The sequence below is a fragment of the Rhinoderma darwinii genome, chromosome 3 (assembly GCF_050947455.1).
Source record: "Rhinoderma darwinii isolate aRhiDar2 chromosome 3, aRhiDar2.hap1, whole genome shotgun sequence".
In the NCBI taxonomy this organism is placed as follows: domain Eukaryota; kingdom Metazoa; phylum Chordata; class Amphibia; order Anura; family Rhinodermatidae; genus Rhinoderma; species Rhinoderma darwinii.
The window spans coordinates 256638683-256652009 of record NC_134689.1 but is presented as its reverse complement, the minus strand read 5'-3'; the positions used below and the strand labels follow the sequence as shown (position 1 = coordinate 256652009).

General features: G+C 41.9%; 1 protein-coding gene across 1 annotated transcript in view; it reads right to left on the bottom strand.

Moving 5' to 3' along the window:
* Nucleotides 1-2099: 2099 nt before the first annotated feature.
* Nucleotides 2100-13327, bottom strand: part of SCAMP2 (secretory carrier membrane protein 2) — a 43646-nt gene continuing 32418 nt past the window's right edge. The window contains exons 7-9 of the mRNA XM_075857801.1: nucleotides 4526-4627; nucleotides 4329-4446; nucleotides 2100-3080 (exon numbers count right to left, since the gene is read on the bottom strand). Coding sequence (XP_075713916.1) covers nucleotides 2934-3080; nucleotides 4329-4446; nucleotides 4526-4627 — 367 coding nt within the window. The 3' untranslated portion in view covers nucleotides 2100-2933. The remainder of the gene's footprint in view (nucleotides 3081-4328; nucleotides 4447-4525; nucleotides 4628-13327) is intronic.

Genomic DNA, 13327 nt, shown 5'->3' with positions numbered 1-13327 from the left:
TCCTGCAAAAAACTGTGTGTGAACCCAGCCTTACAGTCAAGAGTTGCAGAGGAGACTCACACATCAGTCAATGTGGGCTATAAAACAAAACCAAAAAAAACCTAAAAAAACGACAAAAAAAAACAAAACACAGCGTATGGACACCAGCCACATGTATCCGGATTTCATGCATCTGTTCCTAAGTGATGCTGACCAAAAAAAAAACAAAAAACAATTGTTTCACAACAAGAAGTACTTCCGGGTGGCAAACGGAAGTCCTATACGGACCACTTACCGACTATCATTTATACCCCATTCACTTGCTCAGGAAGAAAAACATGTGGATTTGTGGACACACCACAGAAGGGGAAAAAAAAAAAAAAAAAAAAAAAAAACATCCACGAGAATAATGAGCATGTTCAGGATTCTCGCGGACTATCCCAATTGAAAGACAAATGGAGCTCATACTTGTGAGGATCCGCTGGCTTAAACTCACTCTGAGCCATCTTCAGCGAATGCGGTCTCTGAGAAGAGCCGGAGGGATACCAACACAGCCGCAGAGCACAGCTGAGCGCTTCTGCCCCTTTGTTTCAGCGATTGGTGGGGGGCCTCAGCACCCAGACCCCCACCGATCAAAACTTCTGACATGTCAGTATAAAATATTAAGTTAGAGGAGTTATTTTATTTATTTATTTTTTTAAATACACTATATGGCTAAAGTATGTGGACAACTGACCTTCCTACCTATATTAGCTTGTTGAACATCCCATTTTAAAACCATTAGTATTAATATGGAGTTGGGCCCCTTTTGAGGCTATAAAAGCCTCCACTCTTCTGGAAAGCTTTCTACAATATTTGGAGTGTCTGCCTTGAAATTTGTGCCCATTCAGCAAAGAGGCATTTGTGAGATCAGACACTAATGTTGGACGAGAGGTCCTGGTTCAATATCTCTTTTCTACTTCACCCTAAAGGTGTTTGAAAAGGCCTTCCCCAAACTGTTCCCACAAAGCTGGAAGCATACAATAGTTTAAAGTGTCATTGTATGCTGTAGCATAAAAATTATACTTCACAGAAAATAAGGGGCCTAGGCCAACCCCTGAAAACACCGCAAGACCATTATCCCTCTTCCACCAAATTTTACAGGAGGCACTAAGCATTCTGGTAGGAAATGTTCTCCTGGCAACTGCCAAACATGATTTATCCATCAGACTGCCAGAAAGTGAAACATAATTCATTACTCTAAAAAACACGTTTCCACTGCCCCAGAGTCCGGCTGCTTTACACCACTCCGGCCGACACTTGCAACTGCAGATGATTATCTTAAAGACTTCTATGCAACTGCTCAACCATAGAAACCAATTTGATAAAGCTCCAGACAGTTCTTTTCCAGTTTTCAGTTCCAGAGGCAATTTGGAACTCTGTAATGACTAATGCAAAAGAGGCTAGGCGATTTTTCATGCCACTATCCTGTAATTTTGCTCTGTCCCTGTAGTACAGCAAGCACCAACATGACCAAGATCTAGTATGCCTTTTACGAACCAGTGCAAACTTGGATGCAAAAAACTGCTGTTTTTCACATCCGAGTTGCACCCGTTTTCATGGATCCCTCAGACTTGTCTATTGAGGGATCCGTGAAAATGGACGAAAATAGGACATGTCCTATTTTTTAACGGGCCCTTCACACGGTCCGTTTAAAACAACGGCCGTCTGAACAGCCCCATTGAAATACATGTAGCCGTGTGACGGCCGTTAGAAAAAAACGGCCATCACACGGACGTATACTTTGTTCGTTTGAATAAGCCCTAAGGCCGAGAATAGAAATTCCCAATTGGCCCGTGCATACTCAGCTCAGATTCAGCCACACAAAGTTAATGGCAGGAAGATTCCAAGATGGTGGACCCAACAGGTAGCGAACAGTTTCGCATTAAGGAATAGAATTGAATACCCCATTACGCAAAGGTGACGTACACACATCACTCTTCAACAATGAACAACTTTTCCTGCTTCAATCCATAATCCAGGCGTTATTGCTGCTTTTATAGGGATAAGGGTATACGCGACCTGTTAGACACGGAATACCATAATAAACATTAACGCTGAATAATGGAAACAAAACAAAGTATCATTGTAGAAAATAGATTTATTTAGATTTTCACTCATTAGGTTCTGTGAAGTAACAACAGTTTAACATTATATAAAGCTGGCGCAGTCAGTTTGTTGCCTACACAGCCGTGAATTTAGTTTATTTAGTTTGTAACTTGTACCTATAAAAGACCGTCCACTGCTCAGGCCTGGGCATTTTCACAGCCATGTTATTCTCAATGTTAAGAAAACCTGGTGAATGAACGGCTAGCGTGCCAGCATGGACGGGAGTGATTATAGGTTACGATTTGTGTCTTTAAATGTCTAAAAAGCATTATCCCTGGAATGGCCAAACCGTTGATAAATCCGAACCGCCATCTTGTAGCCTCTACTGAAAGAAACACTGGTACATAAAATGGCTTCTTCAGCATTCCAGCAAACTAAGAAATACAATGACAGAAAACATGTACAAGAGGATGAAGAGGAATCTACATATTTTACATCTTGGGCTGTGTCAACATAGAACAAGCAGTTCATTAGCGCAGATTGTTATGTGTTTTTATAGACACATCAGATCGTTCCCATTTCCAAATAAAAAATAATAATTCAGCCTCAAATAAAAAAGGTCAAGCATCAAGTAAATTATCTTTTCATATCCAAATATATATATATATTTATGTACATATATATGTAGAATTACAGTCTCTTGGTGGAAGTGGAATTATGTGGAGTGCTGGGTACAACCACCAGAAGCATAACAGAGGCAATTGCTTTAGAGGGACAATGGATTTCTTCTCAGGAGAAGAAGAAGTAAAAGGGAGAAGGGAAATAGTCAGATTGTAAAAAAGGGAGAAGTAATGGAATGAAGATGCTCAGTTGTCCTGGAATGCCCCCCTGGCAGCAGCGGTTGCCGCTCCGGTAGCCGCATTCTGAACTGTGCGGTTAGTAAAGACACCCTGTGAAAACTCTTCCTGTGCTCTCTGGAAACTTGCACCTGTTCTGCGATACATTGAGTGAACCTGTGAAAGAAGAGAAATAAATACATTAAAAAGCAAGGAAAACACCAAACAACATTAAAAAGTCTAGATCATCTCATTTTGCAGTACAGTAGTCAAAATAAAAAAAAAAAGAAGAGTCTTCTGCTCACTGCTATCAGACATATTGGGGTGGGAAAAGACTGACTGCAGTGTTCTGCATTTGGATTACAGATCGGAAGCCCAAAAAATATCTGCCACATGGTCACTACAGTTTTAAAACAGCTTGAAACACATATCAGGTATTGAAAGCCATACATGTCATAACATTTACCCCCCCCCCCGCCCTCTCTTCTGCGCGTAGTCCGGCCTCCTAAGAGAACGTTGCAGGCCACGTGAAGCTGCAGCCTGTGATTGGCTGCAACAGTCACATGGGCTGAAACGTGATCACAGCAGGCCGAACTGGAGGAAGAAGCAGGGAGTTCTGGGTAAGTATGATTTTTTTTCCCCCGATTCTGCTGCAGGAGTCGCAAAACTTGGCTTTCTGTTGCGGGTTTTGCATCCCCAGTGAATTCAATGGGGAAAACCAGTAAAAAAAAAAAGCAACGAAAACGCAGCATAAATTGACATGCTGCAGATTTAAATTCCGCACCACAGGTCAATTAACGTCACCGTGGGCATGAGATTTTCTAAATCTCATCCGCTTTGCCGGTACTATAAATGCTGCGGAATTTCAGCACAGATTTTCAATACGGAAATTCTGCAGTGTTCACGCTACGTGGGACGAGAGGGGAAAAAAAAAAAAAAAGTCCAACTCGTCCAATCTAGGTTTCCCCCAACAGTAAACCTTATGCAATGCAGGGCAGCCACCATACATAGAAAAATGTTAAAAAAATAAAAATGGAACATATATATGGCTACATTAAAGTGACTCGCTGACCCTTGTAGATCACGGAGTTTTTCATTTAAATATGTTAAAAATTCTGTGCTAATTTCAGAATATATCTTTAAAGCGGTCAGAGCTCTGTTTTTTTTTTTTGCTCCAGAGCTCCTAATCCCACGCATATCTGCAGGCAGCATGTTATCTTATAAATCTATACAGGGGCTTTGGAAATATGTATCAGAAAAACGGAATCCGAACAGAATTTGACCTAAAAACAATATGTGTTAAAAGGTGGAGATTGACATTAAAGTCGTAATGCCCCTTTATGGAACTTTTTTTTCCACAAAATATGTCATTTTTATTACAACTTCCACAAAGAGAGGTTAGTGTATAATATATTTCAGACTCACCTTCTTCAGCAGGAACAGGGATAAGAGGGCACACACTGTAAAGAATGACGCCACAACCATCATTATCCCAGCAACGGCAGGGTAAGTCCCTACAATTGTCAATGCTATTATCCAGCCACTGCAATAAAGCAGAAAGGTGTGAGATAAGCAAGAATAGCAAGGAGAAGGAGAACAATAGAGAAGAACTTCAATCTCACCTGTCTCCCCAGTGAGGGATGCCAACTGCTTGTATGATATAAATGATGATTTGGCAGAAGAAGATGATGAAGAACGCAAAGAAATTGAAGGAACTGTCTGTCCTGGAAAAAAACATGGAGCGTTGGACAGGTTAAAAACCAATACATTTTTTCTTTTTTACAGCTTGCAACAGCAAAAGATGCCACCAATTTTGCAAAATTCTCTCTTATAATCTGGTCATCAAATACTGATCATAAGGACGGTGTCTGAAGATTCAGGGTCAGTGTGTAGTTACATGGTAAAGTCCATAGGTGTGGTGTACCTACAAGGGTCAACAGGAAGATATGCACACAGCCAAAGTAACCGCTTAATCCCTTCGCGCTCAGGTCAGTACTATTACGTCCTGCTGAGCGCATCGTTCGCGCTCAGCTCAGTAATAGTACTGACCTGAGTTAACACGGCGCCATCTTTCCCCGGCGCGTGTTTGAGCTGTGATACCTGCTGTTTCCGACAGCAGGCTATCACAGCTTAGTGTGCAGGGACCGATCGCGGTGGTCCCCGCCGATTAACCCCTTAGAAGCCGCGTTCAATAGCGATCGCGGCTTCTTAGGGGTTAAGCTGCCATCGCCGGCCTGCTACACGATAGCGGGCCGCGATGGCTACTATGGCAACCAGAATCCTAACAATGGACTCTGGCTACGCCATCAACGGAAGCCTAGTGGGTCCTGACAAATTCAGGACCCACTATGCTTGCTGTCAGCGAACAGCTGACAGTTCTAATACACTGCACTACGTATGCCCTAGTGGGACAAAGTAAAAAAAGTGTAAAAAAGTAAAAAAAAAGTTGTGTAAAAATAAGAAAATAAAAGTTTTAAAAGTGCTAAAAGTAAAAATCCCCCTTTTTCCCTTATCAGTCCTTTATTAATAATAAAAATATATAAACAAATAAACTATACATAATTGGTATCGCCGCGTCCGTAACGGCCTGAACTACAAAACAATGTCGTTATTTATCCCGCTCGGTGAACGCCGTAACAGAAAATAATAATAAACCGTACCACAATCACAATTGTTTGGTCACTTCACCTCCCAAAAAATGGAATAAAAAGAGATCAAAAAGTCGCATGTACCTAAAAATGGTACTGATCGAAACTACTGTTCGTTACGCAAAAAATAAGTCCTCGCACGGCTTTCCTGATGGAAAAATAAAACAGTTATGGCTCTTAGAATAAGGTAACACAAAAAATAAATTATACTTTACAAAATGTATTTTATAGTGCAAACGCCATAAGACATAAAATAAAACTATAAACATCTGGTATCGACGTAATCGTATCACCCCGCAGAATAAAGTGAATATGTCATTTATAGCGCATGTGAACGCTGTAAAAAAAAAATATAATAGAAAACAATAGTAAAATTCCTGTTTTTTAGTCACCACGCCTCTTAAAAATAGAATAAAAACTGATCAAAAAGTCGCATGCACCCCAAGAAAACTACAATGAATTCCTCAAGGTCTTTAGTTTCCAAAAAGGGGTCACTTTTGGGGGGTTTCCACTGTTTTAGCACCACAAGACCTCTTCAAACCGGACATGGTGCCTAATAAATTAAATTAATTAAATTTCACCTCTACTTTGCTCTAAAGTTCCTGTGAAACATCTAAAGGGTTAATAAACTTTCTAAATGCTGTTGTGAATACTTTGATGGATCTAGTTTCTGAAATGGGGTGTTTGATAAGGGTGTCTAATATATGGGCCCCTCAAAGCAACTTCAGAACGGAGCTGGAAACTAAAAAATAAAATAAAAATGAGGCAATACTTCGCTTCTTACATTATACTCATAATGAGCCGTGCCCACCCCGAAATGACCCCAGTTTTGACCGTTTGTATAAACGGAGACCCCTATTAGACCGTTTCAGTGCCCGGTTTTCCCAAGCATTCACCCCCGAGACGTGTATTTCTATTGATGAGTCCTTGGTACATTTTAAAGGGAGGCTTCAATTCCGCCAGTACCTGCCGGGTAGGAGGGCAAGGTATGGCGTGAAGATGTATAAGCTGTGCGAGAGTGCATCAGGGTATACCTACAAATGTAGGATATATGAAGGGAAGGACACCAGTATTCAGCCCCCAGAATGCCCCCTTACTGGGAGTTAATGCAAAAATTGTGTGGGATTTGGTGCACCCACTGCTGGACCAGGGTTACCACCTCTACCTCCATAATTTTTATACCAGCGTCCCACTCTTCAACTGCCTCGCTTCCAGAAGTCCTGCGGCATGCGGCACTGCTAGAAGAAATCTGAGATGCCTCCCTAAGACTCTGCTTGGGCAAACAAGAAGGGGTGAGAGCAGGGCACATTCTAGCAGCAACATATTGTGTGTCAAGTACAAGACAAGGGAGATGCCACACCAGTACCCATGTACCAGTACGAGGTACCAGTACAGAGACCCCCAAACCAGACTTTATCCTGGACTACAATAGGTACATGGGAGGGGTGGACTTGTCAGATCAAGTCCTGAAGCCCTACAGTACTTCTGGAAGCGGGGCCACAGGCATCGTACCAGGGCAACACTTTCCAGGAGAAGTTCCCCAAACTGGCAAGAAGGGAAAAAGTCAAAAGAGGTGCAAAGTCTGCTATAAGAGGGGGATAAGGAGGGACACAATATATCAATGTGACGCGTGTCCCGAAAAACCAGAGCTCTGTATGAAAGAGTGTTTTCAAATTTATCATACATCCCTTTATTTTTAATTTACCCCAGTTTTACTCGCTCTGATCCACTTCGCACAGCTTACCCCTCCTCATCTTTCCCCTCTGAGCCCTGCTGCGTGCCCAGGCAGCTGATAACAGCCACATGTAGGGTATTGCCGTACCCGGGAGAACCCACATTACAGTTTATGAGGTGTATATCTCCGGTGGCGCATGCTGGGCACACTATATCGGACACTGAATTGGCATATATGTACAGAAAATTGCAAATTTCACTCTGCACCATCTGTTGCGCATTATCTTTTACACAATACCTGTGGGGTCAAAATGCTCACTACACCTCTAGATGAATGCCTTAAGGGGTGTAGATTTTAAAACAGGGTCACTTCTCGGGGGTTTCAACTGTACCGGTACCTTAGGGGCTTCTGCGTACAAGACTTAGCACCAGAAAAGCTCCAGTAGGCCAAATGGTGGTCCTTTCCTTCTGAGCCCTGCCGTGTGCCTAGGCAGCTAATAACAGCCACATGTAGGGTATTGCCGTACCCGGGAGAACCCACATTACAGTTTATGGGGTGTATGTCTCCGGTGGCACATGCTGGGCACAATATATCGGACACTGACATGGCATATATATAGAAAATTGCAAATCTCACTCTGCACCATCTGTTGCGCATTATCTTTTACACAATACCTGTGGGGTCAAAATGCTCACTACACCTCTAGATGAATTCCTTAAGGGGTGTCGTTTTTAAAACGGGGTCACTTCTCGGGGGTTTCAACTGTACTGATACCTCAGGGGCTTCTGTACACATGACTTCGCACCAGAAAATTCCCAGTAGGCCACATGGTGGTCCTTTCCTTCTGAGCCCTCCCATGGGCCCAAACGGCAGTTTATCACCACAAATAGGGTATTGCCACACTCAGGACAAATTGGGCAACAAAATGGGGTATTTTATTCCTTGTGAAAATAAGAAATTTTGAGCCAAAACTACCTCTTATTGGAAAAAATTTAAATTTTTTTTAATTCACAGCCCAATTCAAATAAATTCTGTGAAAAAACTGTGGGGTCTAAATGGTCACAACACCCATAAATAAATTCCTTGAGGGGTGTAGTTTCCAAAATGGGATCACTTCTGGTGGGTTTCCATTGCTTTGATACCTCTGGGGCTCTGCAAATGCAACATGGCACCCGAAAACCAATCCAGCAAAATCTGGGCTCCAAAAGAACACATAGCGCTCCTTTCCTTCTGAGGCCTCCCATGGGCCCAAACGGCAGTTTATCACCACAAATGGGTTATTGCTGCGCTCAGGACAAATTGGGCAACAAAATGAGGCATTTTGTTCCCTGTGAAAATAAGAAATTCTGATCAAAAATGACATCTTATTGGAAAAATTGTCATTCTTTTAATTTCACAGCCCAATTCAAATACGCGCTGTGAAAAAACTACGGGGTCAAAATGGTAACAACAACCATAAATGAATTCCTTGAGGGGTGCAGTTTCCAAAATGGGGTCAGTTTTGGGGGATTCCTACTGTTTTGGCACCTCAACACCTCTCCAAACCAGGCATGCTGCCTAAAATATATGCTAATAAAAAAGAAGCACCAAAATGCACTAGGTGCTTCTTTGCTTCTAGGGCTTGTGTTTTAGTCCACGAGCGCAGTAGAGCCACATGTGGGACATTTCTAAAAACTGCAGAATCTGGACAATACATATTTAGTAGTGTTTCTCTGGTAAAACCTTCTTTGTCACAGAAAAAAAAATAGAATAAAATTGAAATTCAGCAAGAAAAAGGAAATTTGCAAATTTCACCTCCACTTTGCTTTAATTCCTGTGCAATGTCTGAAGGGTTAAAAAAAACTTTCTAAATGCTATTTTGAATACTTTGAGGGGTCTAGTTTTTAAAATGGGGTGTTTTATGGGGGTTTCTAATACATAGGCCCCTCAAAGCCCCTTCAGAACTGAACAGGTACCTTAAAAAAAGGCTTTTGAAATTTTCTTAAAAATATGAGAAATTGCAGTTTATGTTCTAAGCCTTGTAACGTCCAAGAAAAATAAAATAATGCTCTAAAAACTATGCAGATCTAAAGTAGACTTCTGGGAAATGTGAACTAGTAACTATTTTGGCTGGTATAACCATCTGTTTTACAAGCACATTCGGAAAAATGCTATTTTTTCAAATTTTTCTGTAAATTTTGCAATTTTTCACAAATAAACACTGAATATATCGACCAAATTTTACCACTAACATAAAGCCCAATGTCTCACGAGAAAACAATCTCAGAATCGCTTGGATAGGTTTAAGCATTCCGACGTTATTACCACATAAAGTGAAATATGTCAGATTTAAAAAATGGGCTCTGAGCCTTAAAGGAACAGGGTCATCACAATTTTTTTTTTAATATGTTAAAGATGTTAGTGCTTTATTAAAAACGTTTATATTTATTTGTGTGTTTGTGTTTTACTTTTTCTTATTTTTACACTTTTTCTTCCCTATGGGGGCTGCCATTTTTTGTTCCATTTCTGTATGTGTCGATTAACGACACATACAGACATGGAATACGGCAGCCACAGTCCCATAGGGACTGCGAACGGGTCCCGTCCCATCCACTTCAGTGTACGCCGTCTGTGTGGGAACTGCGCATGCGCCGCTCCCACACAGTCCAATTTGAAATGCGCGCCGTCCGGCGCCATTTTCCTGTGGACCGGAAGTCGCGGCCGGACAGTAAGATTACTACTTCCGGTCGCGGCTTCCGGACTTGTGCACTTGGACCAGCGGCAGCAGACGGAGCGGACGGGCCGGAGGGAGCCGCGGCGGCAGGAGCAGGTAAGAGATTTCTATGTATGTTCGTGTTTCAGTGTGTGTTTACTACTGTATGTAAACCTTCTACACTGTGTGTTAGCTCAAAAAATGGCGACACACAGTGTAGGAGGTTAGACCGTTCAAACCCCTCGTTTATCCCGGCACTAGCCAGGATAAAGGAGGGGGGGGGGATGCTGAGAGCTCACTAGAGCGAGGGCTTTTCACCCAATTTTGCAATGCTGCAATTTTGGGAATAGCTCCATCTAGTGACCAGCAATGGGAAATATTATAAATTAGAATCTAATTTATAATATTTCCTGACTCGTGAAAAAAAATACAAAAAATTTGAACAATGTTTAATCACCTACACACTAAATGTTTAATTAAAAAAAAAACAAACATGTTTTTCTGGCAACACATTCCCTTTAAGGCCCAAACTAGGCTGCGACCATAAGGGGTTAATGACTGGGCCCGAAAAGGCCTTAATGACCAGCTACATTTTTCTGTCTTTGCATTCTCTCTGCATTTCAGCAGCCATAACTTTTATTTTTTTTCATGGACGCGGCTGTATGAGGCCTTGTTTTATGTGGGAGAAATAGTATATATTTTTTTTTTTTTCGCAGTTTGGGGGTAGAAAAAAGAATTATTTTTATGGCGTGAATATAGGAAAAAGCGATTCTTGCCATAGGTTTTACTTGTTTATTTATCCCGTTCACGTTTCACACTAAATAACCGGTCTAGTTAATTCTGCAGGTTATTACGGTCGTGTAGATACCCAATAGGTGTAGTTTTTTTGGTTTTATGAAATGTAGGGTCAATAAAATATATTTTATGCAAAATAATGACTTTTTTGGGGATATTTTTTTTCTTTTTTATCCCATTAACGGATAACTTTACTTACAAATTTTTACTTATAATGTATTAGCATACTCCTGTATGCTAATACACTTTGTGTCACTTTGACACAGGCTTTTGTTAGGACAGCACATAGTGTGTCCAAACAGCAGGCTCACTGAACAGACAGCCCTGGGGTCCTTTCTAGGTAACCAGGACTGACTGCAGAGGAATTACCTGGTCTTTGCCCAGGTCACCGGAATTCCGATGAGATCAAGGAGGGGAGTTTCCTTTGATCATGCAGCGGTCACGGACCGTGGCGATCAAAGAGTTAAACAGCTGGAGTTGAAATGTTTTCCGACCCCAGCTGTATTCAGGAACTGTAAGTTACAGCTCCTGCTTAGAGCATGAGCGCTCACACGAGCGCTCATCAGCCTCATCTACAGCGACGCCAAAAGACGTAGTTGTAGACTAAGCACCTGCACCGCCTGCCGTCAAAAGACGGTGGGTGGTCGTTAAGGTGTTAATGTACCGTACCTGTATAACATCAGAGGCATATGGGAAAAATAATTTTTTTGCCATGTTTCATTGCATGCCGTATTACGTAAGCAATCTTCCTAAGAAGCATTAGTCCTAGGGGAGGATACGGTGCTGTACGGACGCATCTTATAATCGCCCATCGAGTGCCTACAGATCCATAATACCGCACTGTAGGGACTGAGTTAAGGCCTATATCAGCGCTCAAACCAAGCACATTCAACCAGTACGCGTCAAACCATCTATGAAGTAGGCATCACGGATAAGGCTACCTTCAGTTCTTGTCCCACGGCTGGGAAGGCAGTTTTGATAGGAATCCGGATTTGCTTATCTTTCAGGCTGCACAAGCCTTTCCAGTATCTGATTTAGCAACCTAATGGCCTTATTACACCAGCCAATTTTGGCCGGTACAACGAGCGACGATCAACGAGACAGCTTGTTGATCGGCGCTGGTTTGTTCCGGTCACAATGGGCTATGTATAAGGGCCAAGCGGTCGTTACTCCAATCGCCCGTCCCCATACATTATTATCACGTCGGCAGCATGTCTCCCTGTTTACGGCAAAATTATAGTACATTTTTAATTAAACCAACTGAGAAAGTTGCTTAAATTTCGCATTTAGGAAGCAAATGAAGAATTATTATTTTTTTTAGTACGGTGTCCATATCCTTTAACGTGAATCTGCCATCATACTATACTGCCCTGTTTAAGAGCAGCATAGTATGGGGACAGTTCTACTCTACTTTTAGCCTAAATAGCGAAAATAAAATATTGTGGGCCTTCATAATTAGAAATACACTTCCCCCACCCCTCTCACTAGTGATGGATGGGCTGCCCCATCAGTCACTAGTGAGGGTGTAGAATGGGGCGGGGCCAGAAGAGGGCCAATAGTACAGCGGCCTTGTCTACATACTACGCGGTTCTTAAAGAGAGCCGCAAAGTAATGTCCCAAATCTTCTTTAAGGTTATACTGAGTTCATCAGAAAAATAAAAAAGATTTAACATGGATTTCTTCTACTGGTGAAGCCCAAGTATTACTATGTCCTGACTGAAGAGGACCCTTTACAATAAACTTGAGAAGCCAAATGTTCAAAGTTAATGAGTGGAGGTGTCCAAAACTAGTGTGTGTATGAAATGGCTAGTGGAAAACCCTAGTTCCTTCTCCCATTGCTACGAGATTTATATTCCTGAACCATACACGGGCACAAAGGAGTATGATAAAGTGCAGAGTATTGCTTGGGAGCAAGAGAATTAACTAGAACTTATATTTACTCAGCTTTCCAACACTTCTTGTCTATTACATAAAATGCCAATGAATACCCCTGGATATGCCATAAATCACTTAGATTGAAATACCCCTTTATAGGCCCAAGTATTTTTGATAGTAATATCTCTGACAGCATGGAAACAGATTATTATTTTTTTTAAACGTTCATGTAAAATTAATACATTTTATGCATTTCATCAGGGGAAAAACAGCCTAGTTTTGTGAGTTGTTCTGATACAGCAAAAGAAAACAGTATTAAATACAAAACGCTTACTTAGGCCCCATGGACACGACCGTGAAAAAACTCTTATTGTGGACCGCAATATGGTCCACAATTATGGGCCCGCCCGGTTCCATTGGCCGTGGACACCTTTCCGTAGCGCTACGGAAAGGTGTCCCTGCCGAGGAACCGTGCCTGGAAATATGGAGCATGTCCTACTTTTCGGATTTTACGGGCCGTGCTCCCATACTTTGTATGGGAGCACGGCACCAAAATGCGGTGCGGGCTGTGATTATGGGCACGGCCATGTGCATGAGGCCTCAGTATGTGTATGTAGAAAAGGCAGAAGCAGTGAAAACCCACCTCTGCCTTTTCTCGAATGTAAAGCGGTCACTGAAAGAAAGGCAATTATAGGTTTGGTAATCCACTAAAAGTTAGCGGATCTAAAGAGATAGGTCA